General features: G+C 35.2%; 1 protein-coding gene and 1 long non-coding RNA gene across 2 annotated transcripts; one reads left to right on the top strand and one right to left on the bottom strand.

The window, feature by feature from the left end:
• Positions 1–2,442: 2,442 nt before the first annotated feature.
• Positions 2,443–22,759, top strand: LOC117111102 (oxysterol-binding protein-related protein 6-like; the record flags this gene model as incomplete). The annotated part of the gene is given in 4 exon segments (XM_033253986.1): positions 2,443–2,587; positions 8,955–9,081; positions 19,144–19,266; positions 20,653–22,759. Coding segments are annotated over 4 exon segments (501 nt in total), but the record flags the coding sequence as incomplete, so codon positions are not given.
• LOC117111103 lies at positions 21,396–27,540 on the bottom strand. The gene is made up of 2 exons (XR_004445812.1): positions 26,969–27,540; positions 21,396–22,215 (listed from the first exon to the last, which is right to left on the bottom strand). It is a non-coding gene; the product is annotated as an uncharacterized LOC117111103 (long non-coding RNA).
• Between the last annotated feature and the right edge of the window lie 278 nt (positions 27,541–27,818).

Raw genomic sequence — 27,818 nt, 5'->3', positions numbered from 1 at the left:
AAAGGATTGCAGACAATTCATGAACTTGTTTGTAAATAAAATATATATTTTTTTACACTTTCAAAATACAGCACAGTAAATGCAAATGTTATTTTCACAAACATTATACATAGGCCTACACTATACCTGTATTAACGTCTACAGTTCAGCAGTTGCAAGGTACAGTGAGTTAATATTGTTTGGTATTGGGATGTGGCGATTAACATTTATGTAAACATCAATCCCAAGTTTTAAAATAAAAATAAGCACATTACACCTGTACTGACATTTCTTATTTTTGAAGTTGATAAACGGCATTGATATTGCTTGATTGGGTCAAGTGTCCTATTATTATTTATATATTTAAATCATATTATAAACGATAATTAAAATATGTGTAACATTACTGAAATTATATATCAAATAACAATATAAATTATCGATGAATTTGTGACTGCTGGGCCTTTAGGCAACCTGTATAATTTCTTCTCTCTGTAACTGAAGAGCAATCAAGAACAAAGCACTGGACCATTTTCTGAACACTGTACCTTAACTGACTGCCAACTCTATGTGGAGAAAAAAGAATTATAAAAGGACTACTTTAATAACTAAGCCTAATTAATGAACAGTGGGCTAGCATCGCACCGCCACCCGAACTGGGATGCTCAGTGAAATACAGGTCTCTTCAAACGGGGCCTAGCCTAGATTTTGACTGGAATAGAGTTAAGAATGGCGTGGTATTTAGCATTTATGCAAACTTGAAAATCACTTAATATAACAACAATAAATCACATAATAACTAAGTTTAAAAATAATATTAACTCGTGGATATCGTATCGTACATGTCTTTTACAGACATGATTTAAACTACGGCGGTGTACCGACGCCTAGGCCTACGATCGGAAGATTTTAAAATGCTAAATTTTATAACTTATGATTCGAAAATAAAGGTGAACTTACGATAGGCCTATATGATAAATAGATTATTTATTTTCAGTGCCTTTCCGGAATTAAATGGGGAAATGCAATATAAGTTACAGAAATGCGTTAAACTTGCCGGTTTACCACAGAATTGGGAACATCGGCGATCGCCCAAAAATGTCAGATGGGGACCGTTGGACGATCGTCGATGCCACCTTCACCCAGACCTAGGATGTTGACAACCAATTGGGGATGTGACGTAAATCTATTTCCGGTCGCCTCGAAAGCGGTAGCGAACGCAGTTTGACCATTTTTTTTATCTAACACAATCTCGCTCACGACCCAGCATCTCAACCGCTCGCGATCGATGGAGACATGTGAACGAGACTTTAAAAGGGCACTCAGGCGGGTTGGTGAACCAGGTTTTGCCAGAATCTTATCTCAATAATCCAATTAAAGATCAAAGAAGAATACCTCTACTTAAGAGTCATTATCACAGCAGGCATTGCTGTTTCTCAATAAATTACCAGTTTAGTATTTAAAAACCAGGCTGGAAAATTTTAAAAACCTGTTGTTCAAAGAATTTGGCATTTTTATTACCTTAGCTATTATTTCAGATAAAAATCATAATAGATATGCTTTTGAATTTTAAAAATCAATGACTTATGTCAAGTTACAACATTGTTTTTGATTTAATTGTGCTAGTCTTCTTAAGAACTATCCACAACTAATGAGCTTCACTGTTACTCTTGTTACAAAATACCCTGAAGCAGTAATTAATAGAGATAAGAAGAGATCGGCAAAACCTGGTTCAAAAATTGAAAATTTGGTAAGTGGTGAAGTTTCCTCATGTTTATCTTTCTTTCTATTTCTATATAAAACATTTCTCACAAATATCTTGCTAGATTCCATTTTTTTAAACATTTCTTACAAGCAAGTATGCAGTGTAATAATTTAAAATTAAATTGGCAAATTTTGTTAAGTGTTTCAAACAATATACTTTATAATGCCATGTTTTTTCCTTCATTTGTATTAAGTAATGTTTTCACAATCTGAAGAGATTATGCAACCCATCAACATTTTTCTATGACCATTTGTGGGAATGGTGATTTATTTTATATACCATAGGATCTATGTTTGTTTTTTACATACCAATTAATCTGAGGCTTATTATGTAGTAAGTAGGCCTTTCTACTAAAGGTAAGGGGCAGAATGAGCTGTTTGAGAGCCAACTGTCGATAGCATCATTTTTGTGAAGCTCTATTTTCTGTTGCCAAAGGGTTTTTTTTTTTTCTTTGCAGTTTATTTTGTGGGAAAGTAAACTACGGGAAAGCTTTTCCTGTGTAGCATAAAGCAGTAATTCTAGTTTGGTTTATGCTGCATTCAAGTATGATGTGGTAGCATACAAACAATAGGCAAAATTAAAAAGCAAAAAAGGCTCCTTGTGACGAATCACCCCTTGTGACTGCCAATCATTGAGTGAAAGGTTGTACTACTTGATATGATAATGCATAAAATGCACGTTTTTGTTCATATTTTTAGGCAAGTTATTGGAGTAACCGGAGACATGAGGTGAATGGTTATGTGATGAATGAGAATGGCGAAGTGGTGCATGAAATATTTGGCAAATGGAATGAGGGAATCTACTGTGGCCAATCCTCATCAGCCAAATGCATATGGAGAACAGGTAACTGGCAAAGAAATACTTCAAGCATGTACCATATTGACATGGGTGTAAGCCTACACCCAAACTTTTATTAGTACCAGTTGTACGTAGACCAAGGAGACAGATACTGGCATTAAAGAAGCGGATACTGTAGTTGAAAAATTAGCTGAAATGGAACAAAAAAGATGGACATGTTATCATAAAGATATCCAAATAATGCTTGGGTCAGTTCAGTGGTAGATGTATTGTATTGAAAGTTGCAAAGCAAATGATATGCTCAGACTCTAACGATTTAAAGGCTTAAAAGCGGAGTCTGAAAATATATTTCAAAAAATAATGGACAACATGCTAAGTGGGCATAGAACTAGAGCTGTAGTAGTAGATATCCATGTAGCTGAAGAACACAACAATGACTCAATAGTGAAGAAAGTAGTTAATACTGTAGAAGTTAATAGAAATAAAATGCTTGAAATAGGTAACATAATTCCAAGTTGCCAGTACTGCAAGCCTAGTAACAGTGAATTATTAAGAAATGTTTCCGCAAGTAGGTTCCCACGATAATATTGGGAGAAGCAGACACAAGATTAGCCACTTTCTTAGTTTGATTCTTTGTACACTTTCAATTCAGGAATGTAGATGCACTATTGCATGCTGCTAGGATCAGAATAGTTGAGAATAGCCGACTGGCTTGTTCGGTAGTCTACAAATATGTGCGATGCCTTCAGTGATAGTGGAGTTGTTTGGCTATTATTATAGCAAAGTGTTGATTTCTTGTATAAATTATGTTTATGTGTCATTTTCAGTGGCAGACCGTCAAGGCAAGCAAGGAATGCAGTGCATACCATGAATAAAAAATTTTTTTAATCCGTTTTATTTAGCATTTCTTAATCATAATCTTCTATATAAACGTTAATTTTTTGATTGGATTGCTACAGATCATTGGAAAAGCAAAGTTTTTCAATGTTATAGCCTACTTTGGTATCTAGGATAAGTCACAGTCAGGCCTATCACGTCGTACTCTCAGCTGCTTAGAATTTGTCAAACGTGGCCAAAATGTTCCTTGACCAAAGATCTGGAAGTGATTAAATTTTGAAGGGTCAGGATCAAAGGTCAAGGACACAATGTTTGAAAAACTTGTATAACTGTATGGCGTATAGATGGGTATGTGTGCTTATTACTGGTGTAATATGATGGCGCTATACTGATTTGCATGACACCTGTGTTGTGGTATATAGCGTATGCGGATTCGTTTAAATTGTTTCAACAACGTATGGAATTGTATTTTCAAGTAAAAGGTACTGCTGTAACACAACACGTCCCTTTAATTTTGCTTGCTGTAGACAAAGAAGGTCTTCGACGATATAATACTTGGACATTGACTGAGGATCAACGTAAGCAACCAAGTACTATTTTTAAAATGTTTCTTGAGCAGTTAGAGCCATCAGAAAATGTTCAAATTTGTCGTTTGAAATGAAGGAAGTACTCACAAAAACAAGGAGAGTCTTTGGATGAATTTATCAATAGATGCAAATTACTTGCACTTAAATGTGATTTCACTGATGATGAAATAAATGAGCGTTTACTTGAGCAAATCATTGCCCATACCAGAATTGCAAAAGGAGTTAATGAATAAACCAAAAGGATTTGATGTTCAAGATGCGCTTAAGCTTGGTCGAAGCTATGAAGCTTCTGCTGCACATGTACAAGAACTACATACAATGCACGACCAAGGACAAGCTACAAATGTATCATTACTTGCTTTCCAGAAATCTAAATTTAAGAATTGTGGGAGAGAGACCATCGTTTAGGGAAGCAAAATTGTCCTTCACGTGACGATGTATGTAAAGCTTGTGGTAAGAACGGCCATTGGGCAAAGTATTGTTTAACTACTAAATATAGAGTTAACCGTAGTCAATCTAGAACAAGAGCAAAACATACAGGAATCCAACACTATCGTCAGAGAGGCGGATATCATTGTGAACGTTCTAAAAGTGGCGATAAAAACGTACATTGCTTCTTAAAACAGTATGAACAGACACAATCTGATAACTTGAATTCGCAATTTGAATCGTTTTCGTTTTTCTCAATAAAGGCGTCAGATTTCTGTTTTCAAGAAAGGCTCAAGCCATCCAATCGAAATGAGGCTTTCGCAAAACTCAAAATTAAAGTTGACATCAGACCAGGAATTCACAGTCTGCAAATCAAGGTTGACACTGGGCCCAAGCTAATACACTTCCACTTAGAATTTACCGTCATATGTTTCCTCAAAATTTGAATTGAGATGGTAACCCAAAATTAAATGTATTGCAAGCTACAAACAGTATTTTAACAGCATATAATGATACCAGAATAAAGTGTTTGGGTACAATCAATATTGATTGCTGTTTTGAGAGTTCGACATGGTTGGAAACAAAATTTGTTGTTGTTGATTTTCCAGGGCCAGCTGTAATTGGTATCTCTTCATGTGAAGAACTTGGTATTGTGACACTTCACTGCAATATTAACAGCAAACCCCACACTATTGATAACATTGAAGAACTTGTTAAACAATACCCCAACCAGTTTGACCGGATTGGCGAGTTCAAAACTGTACATAAGCTAGTAGTTGACCCAAATGTTCCTAGCCATATTGATGCACCTAGGCGAACACCTATTGCTTTGAAAGATATGATAAAGGCTGAGCTTACAAAAATGGAGCAATTAAATGTTATAAAGCGAATTGAAGAACCAACAGAGTGGGTGAGCTTGTTAACTTATGTAACAAAGAAAGATGGAAGTTCGTGTTTGTTTGGATCCCAAGTTTTTAAACGTGGCACTTGTTCGCCCGCAACACCGTATTCTAACGCTTGAAGATATAAATCATAGGTTTACTAATGCTAAGTTTTTTTCAAAGCTTGATGCCAAAGCCGGCTATTGGTCGGTAAAGCTGGATCATGATAGCCAAAAGTTTACCACTTTCAGTCAAGATATTTTTCAACTCGAGATGGATCGGATCATTCAAAACTGTGAAGGTGTATGTGGAATTGCAGACGACATAACAGTTTTTGGTTCTAGCGAAGAAGAACATGATCGTAACCTTATTAATTTTATGGAAGTCGCAAAGCAATCTGGCCTCGTATTAAACTCAGCAAAATGTCACATTAAACAAAAGGAAATATTTTTCTTTGGCAACGTACACACTGATAAGGGAATTAAGCCAGACCCTAAAAAAGTTCAAGATTTGAATGCAATGCCTGAGCCAACAAACAAAACAGAACTTCAACAGTTTCTGGGTATGATGACTTATCTATGAAGTTACATCAAAGATTTCAGCACAAAAACCTCGGTGCTGAGAAACCTACTTAAAAAGGATGTTGTTTTTCTTTGGGAAGCACATCACAGAAAAGTGTTTGAAGCTTTGAAATGCGAAGTTTCCGAATCAACATTACTGCAATATATGACACAAACAAACCTGTCATTCTTCAGTGCAACGCAAGCCTGTGCAGTTTTGGTGCAACACTCCCACAAACTGACAGCAATAATCAGCTTAAACCAATTGCATATGCAAGCAAAAGTCTGACTGATACTGAACAGCGGTATGCCTGCATTAAAAGAGAACTTTTGTCAATTGTTTTTGGGTACAACGTTTTCATATGTTTTTATTTGGACGAAGTTTTCATGTTGTAACTGACCATAAACCACTGATAATGATTGTTAACAAACCATTAACATCTGCTTCTCCTAGAGTACAGCGAATGTTGATTAAATTGCAAGGGTATAACTTCACCATAGAACATGTACCAGGAGCCAACAACCAACTTGCCGATGGATTATCACGTCTCCCTAGTCAACATAACAATGAAATTATTGATCTTGATGTACGTGTTGATCTTGTTCGTTTCTCCACAGAAACGGCAGCGCATCTTAGACAGAAAACTAGCACCGACCCAGTTCTGAACCAACTTAAAGAAATCATCATCAATGGTTGGCCAGACAGCATCAAAGAGTTATCGACAGATATTCGACCTTATTGGAGTTTTAGAGACGATGTCTATCGACAACGGTTTTGTGCTGAAAGGTCAGAGAATCGTGATACCTAGAAGTATAAGAGACAATATTTTGCAACAGTTACACACTGCTCACCTTTGTCAAGAAAAAACAAAATTGCTTGCCAGGGACACAGTATTTTGGCCAAATATTAATAAAGAAATTGATCAATTAGTTAAATTATGTTCAATTTGTCAAGAACATCAATCATCACAAATGTCTGAGCCTCTTCTTCAACATGAAATACCAACGAAACCATGGAATGTACTTGGAGTTGACTTGTTTGAGTTCAATGATTAATAATGGTTAGTTATAACGGATTATTACTCAAAGTACTGTACCCGATTGTTCGTAAATTACCAGAAATCCAGGTACCAAATGTTGGGAGCCTGCTGTTGTACAATGTAAAGCTGACAAGCCTAGATCCAGAGGTGGCGCCAGAGGGGCTGGGGGGCTAAGCACCCCCGTCGGGCCACCCCTGCCTAGATCATTCTTTGTACAGAGTCCTAACGGTAGAATCATCAGAAGGAATAGACATCACATCCAGGAAGTACCACTTGGAAAACCAATGAAACCAATGGAGAGTGAATGTAATCTTGTACAAAACAATTTTTCTAATGATGTTTTTACTTCGCAAACACCAGTTAAGAAATGTGTAACATTTGCCAAACCAGTAGCATCGAGTGAACCTGTTATTCGCACCAGATCTGGACGTTAAGTTAGAAAACCTGATCGATTTGAGCCATAACAACTTTAACTTAACCATAACGATACAATAACTGAATAATATGAGTTGTAAATTTTACTTGGATAAGCATTTTCTAATTTAATGAATATATATTTTTTGAAATTTGTTTTATATGTTCTTAGTGTCACGTTTATGCAATATTTTGTAAAACAAAAGGTTAAAAAAAAAGTTGTATTGTAGTCTTATGTCATAAGGTAAAAACAAAATATAGTAAACGTGTACAGTATATATATATATATATATATATTTTTTTTTTTTTTCGTTGTAAGGGGGATGTAATATGATGGCGCTATACTGATTTGCATGACACCTGTGTTGTGGTATATAGCGTATGTGAAAAAAGGCTCGCTCTCTCATACGGAACGTATAGTTGTGTGGTTATGTCTGTTGTCTACAACACAAGCTCTTTACAAGGCTCACATGACCATTAATTTCAAAGTGATATGTGAAAACAGTTTGGTATGGTGGTTTCCACACTACTAGCCCCGGATTCAAATCCCAAGGAGTCTACTTGTTTTATTTTTTTCATTATTTTTAGTTCCTATGCATACAATGCAATAGGGACTCTTGCAATCACATATTTTTGCGTGTGTGTGAGTGAAATTGCGCATGCGTCAGAAATGTTTTCCATCATTTTGTTTTTACCTCGCGACGCGATGTTCCTCAGTGGTGGTTCAGTCACCTTTTTCCGGGTTTTTGCTTTTGATTAGCACCCTCAGTTGCTTGATATGATTAAAAATAATAAGAACCCACCCTAACCTAATATGGTAAAAACACTTCCTAATAAGTCAAGTTTGCAATCCACTCAGTTTCTTTCTGAAACCCGACACAACACAAAGCCTAGTTTTAGTTTTCTGACATTTTGTTTGTACCTTGCAACGTGACGACCTTCATTGGTTAAGTTTGAGCTCATGCTATTTCGATCACCACTGATTGACAACGTGAATTCTTCAGTGTCGTTCAGTTTGAGTTCACGCTATTTCGCCATAGGCAAAATCCACTCAGTTTCTTTCAGAAACCCGACATAACACAAAGCCTAGGCTTGTTTTTACCCAGTCACATGACTCTTGCAATCACATTTTGCATGTGTGTGTGTGTACATTTAGAGTGAAATTGTGCATGCGTCAGAAAATGTTTTACGACATTTTGTTTTTACCTCGTGGCGTGAAGTTCCTCAGTGGTGGTTCAGTCACCTTCTTCCAGGTTTTTGCTTTTGATTAGTTGCCCCAGTTGCGCCACATGTCATAAGGTCAATCTAGACAACTTTTCACCTGCGAGATGAGACAACAGGCTAGGCTGCTGGAGGCGTGTACAATAGCACCTCCTGCTGGGGGTATTCATTTTCCCAATATTCAAATGCAAAGAATTAACTTTTCAAGGTAAACCACCACAACACAAAATCCACCCAACCTTATATTGCCTGAAAATGAAACATGCATCATGCATAGGAACGTTGACGCCCGCAGGGCTCTAGTTTTTTTATGGGGACAATAAGCGGGGAAAATTTATACGGAGGATGATTATGATGTGGGCGGAGGTATGCACTCTCCGAGTGCCCTCTAGTTATTGTTATTTTGACTAATGCTATTTTTTAAAATATAAATATATCACTAGGTTGTATGCCTGAGGACCATCAGCTTTTCTATGGTATGACAAGATTTGCAATTGAACTGAATGAGCTAGATGCTCATACTCGCCCACTACTACCCATCACTGATGCTCGCTTTAGACCTGATCAAAGGTTAGTGACAATATTATTATTTGTGTTTTAAATTTTTGTATGTATATTAATCGTTGTATTAATACATCCCTGTATTTTGAAAACAACATCACTAGTCATTGACATAATGATATATTTCATTTAAAATTTATTTCATGTTAAAATATATACAAAGACAACCAACACATCAAAGGTACAAGAATTAAAACAAAGAGAGTGGTGCTAACCCTGGATTACAATATGTACAGAAAAATGCAATATCATAGGGCTCTCCAAAGCAAATTTCCATCAGTGGCGCTACCATCCTCAAGCTTGGGACCCTGCTCCATAAAGAACAAAATAAGGTAAGTATAACAATGCGACTAGATTGAAATAAAGGTAGATCTATATAAAATATTGTTTTATATGTCTATAATATTATATAATACTAAAGTATAAAATAGTCAAATTGAAAATTATTCACACAAACAGATATCATTGTGATGGATGAAAATTTCTAGACAGAGAGAATTGTCATCTGAGTTCCACAAACTCAAGATGGAAGAGCCTACCCAAATGTGTATGAGCATAATTATGCAGTTGCTCATCTTCATGCCAGTCAGGTCAAAGATCGAATAATATAAATTACCAAGTCCTTTCTCATTTCTCTAATGTGACAACTTTACCGCTGATTTTTGTTGACATTTTTCAGACAGGCAAGGCAAGAGTTGTACGTTTGTGCGTAGCGCAATGCTAGGGCCGTAGGCTCGAGCCAGGGGAGGGTATGCATGATTAACTTTAACACAGATTTTCCATAAGGATAACAACATCCAGTAAGATAATATAAAGAATTGTGGCTATCTGGCGATCAGTAACTATATAAGGAGAGCAGGGTAATAAATATTTATGAAAGGTGATATTAAGTATGAATTGTTCTTATATAAGCACAGTGTCCAGTTAATTTTATCGTAAACAGTCATGCGATACGGACTCAATCATAATCCTTTAACCCTCTAGATACCGTCTTCGACTGTAGTCGAAATTGACCTCAAACCAAGAATTCCCATTTTCGACTGCAATCGAAATTTCGTGACTAAAAAATAGGTGGTTTTCAAATCGCTCTTCTGTTTTTATTTTAGCTCCAATACGTCAGAAATTTTAAACACGCATGCGTGAAGCTTTTGTTTTTCGAAATCTGTGAAGAACTCACATGCGCTTATATAAAAATGTTTAGAAATATCAATTTGAAATCGTTATTAATTTCGAAAATTTTTCGAAATGGCCGCACAAGATGTGTACACAGCTGAGCAAGCGATTGACCTGATTTTTGATTCAGACAGCGATGAAGGTGAATTTTTAGATGTGCGAGAGACTTAGACGTGCCTGTTAGTGATGATGACGGTGGGGCTTCAAGCAGTTCTGACGGCGGAGATATTCTTGATGAAGATGAGCCTAGGCCTAGAAATGTGAGGGTAGTCGACGCTTTTGAATGGAAAGATCGCGCTTATAATTATGGATGGTTGGGTACATAAATTATATAACTGTGTGGAATAGGAATGTTTTATATTTGTTTTAATTTTTTTTTGGCTATAATTTTTTTTTTTTTTCGGTTTTTGCTGACGATTTATATGTAGCATTTTTCTGTCATTCTATTATATTATATATTATATTATATTATATTATATTATGAAAAAAAATTCCCAAAAATATAAATTATACATCAAATGAAAGCTTATTCTATAAGCTTTCTTTGTTTTTAGAAATATTTTTCTGTATAATTTACAGAAAGTTCCCAAAAATCCACCAGAACGACGTATACTCATAAAAAGCATAAAACCTTGTTACACTGCAAAAGAATCCGGTATTCAAGGGTTTGCACTACAAAAGAATCCGGTATCCAGAGGGTTAAGTAACTGGGTTCTCTAACAGTTCATTTGGTTGTTCTGGTTGATTGCTGATTTTGAGTTCTCGTCTTATGTTGTATGGTATTCTTATTCATTGTTTGGTTCATTCGTTGAGGTTGTGGGTTAACTTGGATTGTGTTCTTGTTTGTCTTTTCTTTCTGTTTATTGGTTGGTGGTACTTTCCGCAAGAAATGACGGTTACGGCGCAGTGTCCATCCTACCTGAATAACAACATTGTATGAACGTTTGTTCACTTGTGCTGTTATTAGCCTTATGCCATTTGGTGTTGCCTGGATCATTTGGCTGTACACGAACGGTATCACCTAAATGTAGTGGTTTTAACTGTGGTCTGTTGCTGTGTTTTGTTGTTAAAGTTGACGCTTGCCATGCAGTCTATCAGTGTCGTTGTTGATGTCATAATTTGGTGTAAGAGTTTTGGAGGTGGTGGGAAGTATGGTCTTTCTTTTCCTTCCCATTAATCTCTTGGTGGGTGTTGTCGTCATACCCTCCATTTGTGTATTTCTGATGTTCAATAATCCAATGTATGGGTCTTCACCGGCATTGGCGCATTTCTTCATGAGTTGTCTAGCTACTTTGACAGCAGCCTCTGCTGCCCCATTGGATTGACTAGACATGACATGCTGGAATCCCCATGTATTAAAACTTCGAATTTGGTTGATGAGAACTGAGGTCCTCCATCGCTTACCACATGATTTGGAATTCCATGACATGCAAAGTGGTGTTTCAACTTGGTGATAACCATTACATGCAAAGTGGTGTTTCAACTTGGTGATAACAGTCGATGAAAATGTGTCTGCTAAGTAATCAACCTCAAAGAAGGTACTGGAGCAATCCACTGTAACAAGATAATTTCTATCATTTATGACAAACAGATCAACTGCTAGTCGCTCCTGTGGTCGTGTGGATAGAGGATAACCGGTTCTTTGGGTTGTTTGTTGTTTCTATGTTGTGCACATATCTCACAGATATGTATCGCATCACTGTTTACGATAAAATTAAAATTAGGTTTCAACAAATTGTCTGATCTCTTTACTCATACCAGGCCAAAAAACTAAATTTCAAGCTCTTCTCAGACAGGCGTTAATTCCCATATGCCCGGCATGGACATTGACATTTCCTTTCACATAATTGTTGGTATGATAATCCGTTCACCTCACATGAGAATGTCGTTCTGTAGGAACACCTCATCTCTGTGATTGAAATATGGAATTAATCTGGAATCCAGCAGGCCTTTATCATTAGGTCAACCTTTTTTGACTACTTGGCTGAGCAGACACAGCGTTTGTTCTTTAGAAGTTGCCTTTCGTATTTCATCCAGACATCTCTGGTTTTACTGTAGTGATAATGTCAAAAGTGGTGTTTCAACGTCAAATGGTATAACAAGCCTCTTTACTTGTCAAGTTGGTCTTAGGCAGGGGTGTATTCTATCCCCTTTCCTATTTGCATTTTTTATCAATGACCTGCACTTGAGATTTCTAAAAACAATACATTTGATAGCTGTTCACTTGGAATGGTAAACCTTTTCTACCTATTATTTGCGGACGATCTTGTATTCATGTCAGAGTCCAAAAACTACTTAATGAACAAGCAAATTATTGCAACAAATTTAATGTTAAGTAAACCAGAAGAAAACTAAAATAGTGGTATTTAGAAGTGGTGGTATTTTAATAAATTAAGAAAAGTGGTGGTACAACAATATCCAAATTGAAGTTGTTCCATATTTTAAATATCTAGGAATTACACTGTCCTCCAGAGGAATATGGTCAAAAACCCAATCCGTTCTTGCCGAGCAAGCTACCAAAGCAACTTTTTCTATCATTTCTAGTTTAAGATCCTTGCCTGAATTAAGTATTGACATTTGTTTAAAGGTATTTGACGTAAAAGTAATGCCTATTCTTAATTATTGTTGTGAGGTGTGATGCTGTATTAAAGGAGGTGATTTGGAATATGTTCAAAATAAATTTTGTAAATTCATATTAAATCAGAAAAATAACTCCATTAATTTGGCTGTAAGAGGCGAGTTAGGAAGATATAGTGTACGAGCCAGTAGAATACATAAACTAGGTATTGGTTACGTATTCTAAAAATCGATAGAAATAGACTAATTTATAACTATGTATAGAACAATTGCGATTTGTTGATAATGATAAAAACTGTTTAGCAGTTCGTTCACTTCTATTCCATTATGGGTTCGGGGAAGCATGGCTTAACCATGGTGTTGGTGGTGATGTTTGCTTTTTAAGTCTCGTTAAACAACATTCTTTAAATATTGACCAACAAGAATGGGAGTCACAAGTTAACGAGTCAAATAGGCTAAAAAGTTACTGTTCATTCAAATATTATATTGCTTTTGAAAACTACCTTTTTTCTAATTTAAATCCATATTTCAAAAAGATCTTTACATCGTTCCGCATTTCTAGCCACAACTTAAAATTTGAGGAAGGTAGAAAGTTAGATATTAACTTCGAGCATAGAATTGGCTTTTGTAAGGGGAATATTGAAGATGAATTACGTTTTCTTCTCAAATGTAAATTATACAGTGATTTAAGAGAAAAATACATTCCACGATATAATGTTCGTTTCCCTACACAATATAACTTTATTTCCTTAATGAGCTCGCACAGTCCACTAATAATACAAAAAATATGCATTTATTTACACCATGCATTTAAGAGGAGAACGGAGATAGATATCCTTTTACAACTAACTATTTGATTTTCCACATTGTTCGCTATTATTTTATGATTCTTTATGTATTCAAAGGGCCAATGGCCTAAAGTTGATGAATAAATTGATTGAAAGATTGCTCATAGCAAACACGGTATCTTCAGTGCTTTGTAATAGTGCTCTTGACAATGCATCATATATCATCATCTTAGCGCCCTGTACAAATTTTTGTCATGTTCCTCTTTCGTTGATCCATGAATAACCACATCATCCGCAACACATACAACTCCATTCAAGTCATAAAGTGCTTCAAGTGACTTCCTCTGGAACATCTCAGTCAATACAGACAGGCCAAATGGCAATCGGTTCCATTTATAATGGCCACAAGGAGTCTGAAACGTTGTAAGGAAACTGGACTCCTCCACTTTGCTGAAAATCGTTGACTGACCTAACTCATGTGTTGTGTTGTCGAGTGTTGGAAGTATGTAGCGTTCTCTACACAAGGCTTTATTTAACTGTTTCGAATCTAGGCAAATACAAATTTCCCCAGACTTTTTAGGAATGACCACTATGGAGTTAACCCACTCAGTAGGATGCAATACTTTAGCAATTACACCAAGTGATTTTAATCTATGCAGCTCTGCTTTCAATTCTGGTTATACCGCTGCTGGTACTCGTCTAGTAGGCATTATAGCAGGTTTAACTTCAGCATTGATGGTTAGAGCTACTTTTCCCGGAAGGTTGCCAAGAGACGTCTTATAACTATCAATTTATAATCCTCCAATTGAATGAGTGCTACACGCTCTGTGTATTTCTCATTGACGAGTATCAGATTGAGCCGTTTGATGTCCTGGTATCCAGTCAATGGGATTCTATTATTTTCGGTCACTACAAATTGAAGATCATGAGACTCACCATTGGCTAGATTGCATACAACTTCCTTGGTCACACCGTGGGTTTTTAGTTTGGATCCGTCCCACATTGTTAACGTTTTCTCCTCACGTCTCAGGTTCGATACATAGCAAACAGGAATGATGTTTACTGTAGCTCCTGTATCAATGTGGAACACTAGGACATTGTTGTGGTCATCTTACACTTGAGATCATTCTGCTGCTTATCTTCTACCTTAATGATCCATTCACTGTCATCACTGGACTCATTTGTATTAGACTCATAAGCAAAAGTTTTAACCTTGACCCGGCGGAATTTACACTTGCTGGCGTAGTGGTTGAGTTTTCCACACTTCGAAAATTGTTTCCCGAAAGCAGGACCCTTGGTTCTATCCCATACGTGTGATTTACCACAAAACTTGCAAGATTTAAGGTTCTTCTCTGGAGCCCTGGTTTGACGTTTTCCAGTCTTACTGACAGTGCTCAATTTTTTAATCGTATCCTTGACTGACATGGACTGCATTCTGGTAACTGCGTCGTTCAATGTTAAATTACTCTTTTCTAGGAGCTGTTTTCTTGTGCTATCACATCTAATACCGACGATTATTTTATCTCGAATTAGTTCATCTTTTAGCGTACCAAAGTCACATGACATTGAAATTATATTGCTCATATGTAACATTGATGTTCTCTAACTAATGATGGTCTCATCGAACCTGCCAATTATACACTCGCCCGTCGACAAAGCATTATGGTAGTCGTTCTTTTTCTTGGGCTTCTGTCTTCCTTTGGAATGCTCTGCCTATTACAATCCGACAGGTAACTTCCATTGATGATTTTAAGGCAGCTTTAAAAACTCACCTTTTTAGCTTGTATTTTTTTTAATTTTTTTTCCCGAATTTTATTTTTACTGTTAAGCGCATTGAGGCTTTAGCATAATGCGCTATATAAGCCAAAATTATTATTATTATTATTATTGATGACTTTGGTTCCTATGGCATTTAGTTCTGTCCTGATCGATGCAAGGAGATTACCCCAGCCTTTAATTCTTTAATTAATTCTTTAGGCCTTTCGCCCATCGAAAACCAAATACAGTTATAGAACATTTGCATTTATGATAGAGCATTTAATGGATAATAATAATATTAATTATAGTAATAATGGTAATGATAATAGTAATAATAATAATAATAATAATACTATTAACAGAAATGCTTTAAAAGATTGATTACTAAAACATCAAAAAAGAACTATTCTATTTGATTTATTTATTTATTCAAGACTTAATAGTGTATCAAAAACACCAATAACAGAGTCGCCATAAAAAATATACAATATCATTCATAAAAATATATAAGATTTTAAAAAAAAAACATAAAAAGCATAAAAAAGTCGTAATAATATATTAAAAACCGGTATTTAGTATAAGATATATAAAACATGTTTTTTATTTTTCTCTTCTTTTTCTTTTTTTTTTCTTATCTATCAGTTTACAGATAGTAATAGCAATAGCAATAATAATAATAATAATATTAATATTAATAATAAAAATAGTAATAATAGCTATTTCTTTTTAAATATATGACATTCTTCATTAAAGTATTGACATTGTTTTTGATCGTCTCTTAAAGAATAAATATAGCATAAATGAGAGTCTCTTCTGAAGATAAAAACAATTAAATAAATTAACTAATTTGAGAGAAGTCGGATTTTCTATATAATATTTAGGTAAGAATTGTGATCTAATTAAATTATATGCAGGGCATTCTAGCACAAAATGAGTTTCATCTTCAATTTTTCCAAAAGTGCACATTCTGCAGAGTTCATCTTGGCAATTACAGGAAATGATATTCAAGTTGTGTGAAGAAGTTGTAATAAGGTTTATACATGCTGAAATTTTAAAGAAAGCGTATTTGTTAAATAATACTGGGTTGAATATAGATAAATGAGATCTGGGTAGAATAAACTATTTTGCAAGTAATTGTCTTTACATCTTTGTTCAAATATTTTTAGAAAAGTAATAATATCTTCTACGGACTGATTTAACCAAACAAAATTGAAACCATTTACACAAAGGATTGATTTCACTTCACATACCCAATTTTTCTTATGATCTTTATACTCAGAAAATTGTTTAAGCATAACGTAGGCTTTACGAGGCAGTCGGTCATTATCCATTTTAGAGAGTCTAAACCAATAAGAAATAATTTTCTTATGGACTTTTATAACTAACAGATAACGACCAAGCTCTCCTCTAGCCTTAACATTTGAGGTTCTATAAGGAATACCCAAGACGTTTTTGCAGAACTTAGTATGGGGTACTTCAACACCCCACGACCATGGCATCGAAAAGTTTCATTTTAAGATCTACATTAATATAATTATTTCCATTAAAGAACCTTCTTACTTTAAAAATACCACGTTCTGCTTGTGTAACAAGCGTGTTAATGGCAACTGACCATGTTGCCCTAGAGCTAAAGTTGACACCTAAGTAACTGTAATATGGAGAAACTTCCACTTGAATTCCATTAAAATCCCATTTCTCATTCTTTTTAATAATTCCACCTTTCCTAAATACCATTGTTTTTGACTTTTTAAAATTTACTACAAGTCCCCACATATTACAGTATTCATTTAAAACATTAAGCATCCTCTGCATATCTCTAGGAGAATCCGCAAAGAGAACAATATCATCAACATATAGAAGACAGAAAAAATTAGAGTCAAAAATTTGCAGACCACAAAATCCTTTGTTTTTTTTTTTTAAATTTACGAACACTGCTAACTGAATCTCTGGAGTTTCATTCTGTAACCCGGAGATAATCACATAGCTATGGTATAACTGCCTAAATAGCTTCCACTCCTTTGCATTATTATCTTTGTCTAACTGCAGCGGAGCAGGCGGTTGTACGCTAATGTTTGTTTTTACCTGGTTTATCTGGTGGCCGTCAATGTCAGCCTGATTCGAGCTTGGGCCTTCGTCAACAGACGTGAGAAATTGCTACCAAATCAACAAGTAGAAACAATATGAGGCATGTCGTGGCGAATGGTTAAGTTGTCGCACAGGCTATGAGCTATAAAATATGGGAGCTCAAAAGAATGCCTAAAAATCCAAATTTGTGTTTCACTATAGATCAACAGGTTAATGTCTTATTAATCATATCCTAAAGAATTAGATCTGGAAGTGGTCAACAAATCGTTTATTTATCGTTATTTTGATAGTTAATTCTATTAAACATTGTATCTACAAATAAATTCGAAAGGCAATTACTCAAAACCATGTTTATTTTGACTCTGAGAGTGCTGTACTTTCACTTTCCAGTAACTAATACCCATTTCACACTAGCAGAAAATATTACAACTTTTAACAACTATTAACAAGTTGTAACAAGTTTGATATTCCGAGATTTTTGGTTCGTTTCACACATGCACTTTCAAACCATGAGAAATCTCAGGAAAACTCGGAAGAATAATGGGTAGTACTAGTAGTAGGCCTAGGCTAGTTGTAGGTTATCCGAATTACAAATCAACTACTAAACTAGGCCTGGTACCGAATTAACAAGATTATAATTACAGAGATCCCAATTCTCCCGAGAATTGCGGGTTTCTCCCGATTTTTGAGGCCGTCTCCCGCCCTCCCGATTTTTATTATTATCTCCCGATTTTCTTTAATATCCCGAAAATTTCACGAAAAATGTGATTTCCACGATGTCATAGAGCAATGAAACAAAATTTCTTATCTTAAGCCAATATACTATGCCGCTCGCTCAGCCATAAAATGTCATAAACAAGGCCAGGGAGTTGTTATTAAGTTGTTTATCAAAATAACAACTCAGGGCAAGGCAGGCCTAGATCCGTGGTAGAGTTGTTTATCCTCCATGTTACGATCTTTTGCATCCAGTGCCGGCCGACCTCATTCAATGAGATGGATGTCAGTTGAGTAAATAAATTTCAACAAATAGTAACGAAATCAGAAATCACATGGGAATGGATTTCCATTTTCTATATTTATTTACACGTTGTCCTGTAATAAGAACATTGGATTTATTGTAATTATAATCCAGTTTCCATTTACTTGAAAAGTCACATGCTGCTTTAAGAAGAGTCACTTGCTGCTTTAAGAAGGAGATTTAGATCTCTTTCGTCTTTACTGACTAACACTACATCATCAGCCCAAAATAAGGCTCCAATTTTAACGTTAAATATATTAACTCCAAGGTTACTGTTTGTTATCATTTTTTGTAATTCATTGATGAAAAATGAAAACAAAATAGGTGACAGTGAACAGCCCTTTTCGGAGGTTTCGCGTATAGTATGCAGAAACTCCAAAATCGGAGGTTTGAATAAAGTTTGAAAACTCCTATTTCGGAGATTTCGCGTACAGTACGCAGAAACTCCAAATTCGGAGGTTTGAATAAAAGTTGGAAAACTCCGATTTTGGAGGTTTCGCGTATAGTACGCAAAACCTCCGAAATCAGAGTTTTGGCGGCAAGCGCAGACACTCCGATTTTGGAGTAAATACATACCTCATAGGTAGGTCTAGCTACCTATGGTATATAGGCCTACACATGTTTCCATTCATACATATATTAGATTTTTTTTTTATATATTTGCTTTTGCAGTTTACTTGAGGTGGGAGATGTGAAGGGAGCCGAAAAAGAGAAGCAGCGAGTGGAAAGTTTACAAAGGGAAAGAAGAAAACTTAGAGAAGAATTAAAGCAAAGCTATGAACCTAGGTTTTTTAAGTAAGTTAATCAGGTATTAATTTAAACTATATATTTATAATTATCCTGAAATGTGTCTCTCTTCAGCTACTTCTCAGTCTACTATAATTTTTCCTATGTATCTGGTACTGGTACTGGTATGGGCATTTATAATGCCTTTTCCTTGTGGTTTTTTATAAAGCACAGTTCTTTTCCCTGGTCGTTTAGTCCACATACTAAAGTATTGCTGCTGGTAAACACCGCAGGAGCAGGTAATTCCACCAGGTACCCATTTATACTCCTGGGTGGAGAGAAGCAATGCAGATAAAATGTCTTGCTCAAGGACACAAGCGAAATGCACAGCAAGGGATTGAAACCCCGATCTCGAGGTTGGGAAACCAAACCGTTCACGTTGCGCCAAACCGTTTCCACATTTATTGTTTTTTTTAAATATTTTATGAGGTATGTCAAGGAAATAGAAAACTTACTTATACTTCTACGTTTCATTTACATGTTTCCGTATTCTGAAATTCACATGAATGTCTTATATGATATCATCATCTATTATGCCTTGGTGATTCATAGGGCCATCTGTCATTCTGATGTCAGCTTTTGGCTGGTATTTTTGTTGAAGAACACAATTTGGCAAGAGAGGAATCAATTTTGATCAGAAAAATTGAAATAAAGATGAAATGTAATGATAGGTGGACGTGAACTGAGCCACATCTATAGCAATTTATTACAAAATAACCAGCGAGAAGCTAAAATCTTGAAGCAAGTTCAAATTTAGCAAATTAAAGTTTACTGGTTTAACCCTTTTCTTTTTAAACATTCGCCTGTAATGCATGTGCCCTATTTTTCTTTTTCTATAAACCAGAGGTGATATCCACATTCATTATATGTATTTAACATCATCATCCATCATCCTCATCATTATCATCATCATCATCATCAAAAAACAGCATCCCATAAACATTTCTTGCAGAAAAAATTTTTTTTTTACAGAATTTAAGAAAAAGGGAAGCCACCTAATAATGCAAAATACCATATTTCAATTTTAACCCCATATGCAATCATATTTCAAAATAACCTGTTTTAGTATTTTTTGGCATCGATTTCAAACCATTTTTCCTTAAAATAAAATGGTCCAGCACCCGTGGGGAGGGGATGGGGGATATTTACTTGCAGCAGTGAAAGGGTTAACATTACTTCAAGGTAATGTTGGAAATGGGGGAAGTACATTTTAAATGGAGGTTTATATAAAATTTTAGCTTCAATAATGAAATCTATGTTTAAAATACAGTATTACAGCTTTTTAACGGAAAAGCCAACTTAGAAACAGCATCTGTACTGACATTGTCCTTGAGTATTCTCATTGTGTGTGACTGCTTGAAAGTAACTCTACTAATATAAATTTTGTTTTTTCAGAAGTATACAACATAATGGTAAATATTGCTGGGTGTTCAAAGGGGAGTATTGGAAATTGAGAGATAATCCAGGATTTAAGGAGATCAAGCTACAAAGTCTATGGTAGTTTAAGAATTCCCTTGCTAATCCTGTATTAATGTATTGCAAACTCTAATCTTCCAGCATAATTTTTACAAGAGTTTTATCAGAAAACTTGCAACATCCACAACATGTGTGAAAGTAACCTCATGATTTAAAAAATTATTTCTCCAGTGGCGTAGCTAGGTGAGTACGGACCCCAGTGAAAGAATTGCCAGGCCTTTTCGTGCCAGCTCCAATGTTTTAAATCACAGACCAATTTTTTAAATTTAAAGAATGAAAATTTTAGGACTAGGTACAGATTTACATTTTCAGAAAATTCATCGTAAGAAGTGCCTCTTACTAGACCCTACTGCCCTTGGCTAGTACTAATAACAATCGAAAGCTTCGTAACAATTTCAAGAGGGGCCTATGCAATCTCAGCAGCTATTTCAGAAATAATTGGTGGCACTTAAAAGTATTTGAGGGGCCTGCTAGCCCCTAATAACCTCCAGGCCCCATTGCTCTGCACTGCCCATCCCTACACCACTGGATTTTTTTGTGAAATGTAGTAAGATTTTATCAGTCCTGTGTCTTAGAGTGAAATCTTTTTAAACAGGATGTGCAATTTGCAATCTTCACATTTTTATTGTATATCACACAAGTTTGATTACTTTTTTTTTAAATTTTGAATCATGTGTGAATGGCAATTTCAGATTTCAAAACAAGTTTAAGTATTAGCCAGTCAAAAATATACTAATATTATACAGTAGGGAACTTTTGAATTGAGTGCACAAATTTTATGAAATATGAATTCGTTTACTGTATTTAAAATAATAGTTCAATTTATACATTTGTGTTTATAATACTCATTTTCTATGAAAATAATCTAGCCAGACAAGGTGTTTTTCTTTTTCATAATTTACTATGTGTACAAGATCTGTTAAAAGGTGATAATGAATTCTTTAAATAATGGTGAGTTTAACAATCAGCCAGTAAATGTTTATACATTGTTTTGTTTACTTTGTTTGCCAACTAACCTAGCCAGACAAGAAATTCAATTTGTTTAATATATTAAGATATGGTATGTGTTGTGCTTAACGAATATACAGTGTACACGAAAAATGAAGAGTATGTAATCCAATATTTGAATTGCTTACTCATTCAAGTAGCATTCGATTTCAATTAGAACAAGGAAATATATGTTACCAACAAATACAAAACATTGTTAGGCTATATTTGTGTAGGGAATTAAAATTGGCCAAGAATCAATTTAAATATTTTTTAGTAGTAAAAGTTCTGTTGAACGAAAATGTGTTTAGATCTGTCTCACATTGAAAGTAAATCAATTATTTAATCATTAAAATGAGCTGCTATTTATTATGTATAATCCATAGTATCTTTGCTAACAAGCTTTATTGATACTGGTGAGAATCGATTCTACTAAAATTGTGCATATAATCAAAGTAATGATATATACTATATACAGTACACACTTTTGAAAACCTCATAATATTAATAATAGTGTAGTTTATCAATAATTATTATATTATTTTTTAAGTCCCAGTGAAAAATGATTTCTAGCATGTCCTATACAAATATTGTTAACTGTTGTTGTCGTCATCGACATTGTCGCCGCCGCGGCTGCCATATTGATAGTTGTTGCTTCCAAATAGTTCCACCATTTTATTTATCTAATTTTTTTTAGTCATGTGGAATAGGCTGGGACATTCAGACAACAGCGCCATTAGAGCTCTAGTTGTGAGCTATGAATCAACATGTTGATTTCTTTTTTGTTTTTCCTGCTTAGTTTAGGACATTTAATAGGTTAATTTCTATGCTTGCAAGTTCATGTTCCATCTCTAGTGCCTTGGGAACTTTCTAAAGTGAATATGTGCACTATAAATCTAATTAATTATTATTTATTAATATTGTTTTGTAAAGCATTTTGACATACCCATTCTGTCCAGTTTTCTATAATTAGTTACAGTAGAATTATAACTAATTTATAGCAACAATTTTTAAGGCAAACACAATTCATTTATAATATGAAATCAGCAGAAGTGTAATTAAAACAACAGTAGTTTTATATGTTTCCAATGTTTCATGATGCAATGTTAATGAATGAATTAGAATCCTATGAAAGTGCACGAAAACAAAGAAAATGAAATCCCAATATAAGGGTCAAAATTGACAAGATTGGTTTATTAACTTTATACAAAGTAACACATGCAGTATGCACCAATATTCACTCTAAGGATTTGGGGAGAAAATTCTGGTTTTCAAAATTGAATTTTCAATTAAAAGTAATTTCAATTTCAATTTATTCAGAAAACCGGAACACAGAAGTAAAGTAGTAAGACTACAATAACTTTAAGACCATAGAACAATTTATTTAAAAGGGATTTATAGTTATTTATACATGTAGTCAATCAATCAATCAATCGTTCCATTTTTATGGTGCCATCCAACACTCGTTGCATATAGCAGAATTAAAATAAAAACCAAGAAAAATTTGACAAATTCTCAAAATACAAAATTCAATCAAATCAATAAGAGGAGAGAACAGAACACCACCAAAAACAGATACATTACAAGCAAAACAACAAACCATGAAAATACATAAACACACCAATTATACTACCAAAGAAAAACAGACTATTTTACTTGGTTCAAAATTCATTTTTACTAGGGTTCAAAATTCATTTTTAGTAGGGGTTATTTGACCATTTGGCACACTGAGAAGGTGTCCCCTTAATAGGGTTGGCAGTTGTTTCGTTGCGAAATAAGACGCAAACTCTCACTATTTTGATGTTTAACTGGAACTTTATTCTCCAAACGCTGTTCGAAGACTATCGAAAAATAACAATAACATTATAAAAAGCAACATGATCTATAAACAAAGCTTGTGAACATTCTCTATAGCCCTAGTTATAATTATAGCAAGAATATGCTAATGAGGTAATCACTCAAGCGTGACGTCCAAACTGTCGTGCACCTACACCACGATCACCAAATTCTCGGGAGTTGTAAACTGCAGTATTAAGGACATTAAGCCAATGAGGTATACTTGATTAGCGAAGGCCCTATTCATATACATGTCTCAAGGTCTTACTTCTCATATTAATTATCCTCTATATCACATCTCAATGCACAGTATGGTGATTATATATTTATGTCATAATTTAACCAATTTAGCCGTACCCACGAATCATGTTACACTCGCCGCTATGCTATGTTAGCTATGCTGACCTCTGAACACAATCCATGTATAATTGTATCATCATTTATTTAAGATTATTCGTATCTATTATTATTTCTCTTGGCATAGATAATTCTTTAATATATGAACTTCTCTTTATCATTCTACTTACATTTTTGGCCACCTAAACAATCAAAAAACGATTAAACTCTAAAACAAACTTCTCGCCATCTTAAAGTCTCTTGGCTCATAGCACTGATTTATGGTTGGTGGCGCTACAACTAATTAAAACACTCCCCCACCAAACAGAAAAGCAAATATGTAATCATTAGTACAGTAATTTGAATTAGGCCTAATCATCTTAAAAAGAACATATTAAATGTCCAATCACAACTAGTTCCTTAAGACAGTTATTGCTCCTCTACAGGAGTCAACAGAACAAGTCTTTGAACAGCTCTCTTAATATAACTCACTACTCCAGTGTCAGTTATTGTTTTCAACTCAATGCTTCTAACCAACGCCTTGTCGTCTGGGAACACTTTAGACACTCTTCCAGTCTTAACTTTTCTCGTTTAACTCCCTCCTCTTGTATCAAAACCACGTCATCTACTTGCAGATTTCAACACTCTGTGTGCCACTTCCTTGTGATGAGTAAAGTTGGGAAATAATCTCTTATCCACTTTCGCTAAAACTCAATTGTACGAATTTCACTCGCTTTGCACAATTTTCCATGTTGCACCACAGACCAGTGGGTGCCTCAGTTGACGAAGGTCCCAACAATAAATCGTTCGGACACAAATAACTACCATCCTCTGGACTTGTCGGGTGTCTACCGATTGGTCTGTTATTCATGATGTTTAATACTTCGAACAATAGAGTCTGCAACTATTCAAACGTTTCTGTGACGCCAATATTCCATGGTGAGTATGGTGTCGACAACTTCCATGTAACACCATGCTTCCCTCCAAAATTCTGTAATGACTCGTTGGCAGTAATCAACTGCGTGCCGCAATCACTATAAACTTGTATGGATGTGAATCTCCTAAATGACTTCAGAAATGCATCTGCACTATAATCTACCGTCAAATCCAAATGCACTGACCTTGTTATGAAACCTGTAAATCACACTATGCCTTTCCTCTGGCTCGCTTGTTGACTTCGTCTCTAGTTGTGAACAGTCCAAATAAATCAACTCCTATGTAGGACCAAGGTGGTGATGGCTTCAATCGCTGAATACAACTGACACAATGATGTTTAATACTTTTTACCATTCGATGTAAGTAAACAATCCAATATTGCGATCGAATCTTTGCAACCGTCGACTGCACTACAAGGTGGGCACTGTTATGGACGCTCTTTGCATATAATCTTGAAAATGCATGATTATATGGCAATAGGGGAACTTCCTCCTTGTAGCTAAATTGAACATTGCAACCAACTCTAGTACCAACTACAATCACCCCGTCTTCGCGGACCTTTGGACCCAGCCGTACATATCTTTTGTCAAACTGTGGCTTGTCTGTTTTCATCATTTGTAACATGCTTTTCTGAGCTTCCTTGACCCAGAAACTTTCTGCCGTTTTTAGGTCGTCTCTTGTGATGTTTAAGGCCGCTGACTTGCAACTCTTTTTTTTTTTTTGCCGTATCCTGAACACCATTGCTGTCACCTTTTTTAACTTGCTCCATTCACTGAATCTGCCAACGTCAATGATTGATGATTCTTTCACGTCGACTGCCATTACCTTTACCCTCTCAGCAAGTTTCTTTCCCCACAGGTTTGTTTTATTGGCCATCTTTCAGTTGGGCTGCACAGAAATTCTGGCCCTGATTGCCACACACTATCTTTGCCTAACTTCCCGGGGTTTCACCTCTACTGATGATGTCTGCCACATTTAATCCACCACCAGTCTGTCGGCTCTGTATGTTGTTGGATTTCTCCGATTCTGCTTGCTGCGAAAGTTTTAAAGCCTAACTTTGCTTTTGGACCATTGCACGAACTATCTCACGGGTGTCTAGAAAACTAAGATCTAGAAAACTAAGACCTAAGATATCTTAGTTTTCTAGATCAAGAAAACTAAGGGTAATGCTAAAGTGCGAGGCAAAACGACGATTCCTGCGAGGCATCGTTTTACCATTCCCAAAAGTGCGTGGCATAACAACGATTCATGCGAGGCATCGTTTTACATCGAAATATGTGCAGAGAACAACGAAAATCCAATGTAAAAGTAATATTATGTACTATATAATAATTATGCGTGATAGTCATTGTCAAATTTAATTTGATTTGCTCAGAAAAGCATGTTACAAATGATGAAAACAGACAAGCCACAGTTTGACAAAAGATATGTACGGCTGGGTCCAAAGGTCCGCGAAGACGGGGTGATTGTAGTTGGTACTAGAGTTGGTTGCAATGTTCAATTTAGCTACAAGGAGGAAGTTCCCCTATTGCCATATAATCATGCATTTTCAAGATTTTTGCTACTTAATTTGATTTGCTACCACAGTGGATTTATTTTTCTCCGCCTAGGCCTAAGCTATTATATAGTCAGTAACATCGCTGATCACAGGGGCGGATCCAGGATCTGCTGCATTATTTTTTAGGGAGCCTCGCAAAATAAAGCAACGCGTATACCCGTCTACAACGCGTGGTTGGGGATTATAATCTCTTCGCGTTGCCGACGAGTGGTTCAAGATACTGATCAAAAATGTTGGACGATTCCATTTCGCGAATTAGCGTTCGTTTTCCGACGTTTTTGTTCTACTTGTTGGCGTCGGTTTATCTCGTGATTTTGATGTACTGTAATTTATCGACAAGTCTCTTTTCTATATGTTTTGTCATAAGTTTCATTCATTATTATGAATTAATATTAATACTATATCCTGTAATTTGTTGTTGAGCTATTCTGTAAAATTGAAAACCGAAATGAATTGAAGACTCGAAACCCTGTCTCTTATACACATCTAGATGTGTATAAGAGACAGCCTACACCACAATCACCAAATTCTCGGGAGTTGTAAACTGCAGTAAGATGTGTATAAGAGACAGCTTTTGAAAACCTCATAATATTAATAATAGTGTAGTTTATCAATAATTATTATATTATTTTTTAAGTCCCAGTGAAAAATGATTTCTAGCATGTCCTATACAAATATTGTTAACTGTTGTTGTCGTCGTCGACATTTTCGCCGCCGCGGCTGCCATATTGATAGTTGTTGCTTCCAAATAGTTCCACCATTTTATTTATCTAATTTTTTTTAGTCATGTGGAATAGGCTGGGACAGTCAGACAACAGCGCCATTAGAGCTCTAGTTGTGAGCTATGAATCAACATGTTGATTTCTTTTTTGTTTTTCCTGCTTAGTTTAGGACATTTAATAGGTTAATTTCTATGCTTGCAAGTTCATGTTCCATCTCTAGTGCCTTGGGAACTTTCTAAAGTGAATATGTGCACTATAAATCTAATTAATTATTATTTATTAATATTGTTTTGTAAAGCATTTTGACATACCCATTCTGTCCAGTTTTCTATAATTAGTTACAGTAGAATTATAACTAATTTATAGCAACAATTTTTAAGGCAAACACAATTCATTTATAATATGAAATCAGCAGAAGTGTAATTAAAACAACAGTAGTTTTATATGTTTCCAATGTTTCATGATGCAATGTTAATGAATGAATTAGAATCCTATGAAAGTGCACGAAAACAAAGAAAATGAAATCCCAATATAAGGGTCAAAATTGACAAGATTGGTTTATTAACTTTATACAAAGTAACACATGCAGTATGCACCAATATTCACTCTAAGGATTTGGGGAGAAAATTCTGGTTTTCAAAATTGAATTTTCAATTAAAAGTAATTTCAATTTCAATTTATTCAGAAAACCGGAACACAGAAGTAAAGTA

This window comes from Anneissia japonica, unplaced genomic scaffold (genome assembly GCF_011630105.1).
Source record: "Anneissia japonica isolate Jap-2015-1 unplaced genomic scaffold, ASM1163010v1 scaffold287985_len465408_cov153, whole genome shotgun sequence".
Taxonomy (NCBI): Eukaryota; Metazoa; Echinodermata; class Crinoidea; order Comatulida; family Comatulidae; genus Anneissia; species Anneissia japonica.
Note: the sequence above shows the minus strand (reverse complement) of the source record. Positions and strands in the feature narration are given on the sequence as shown.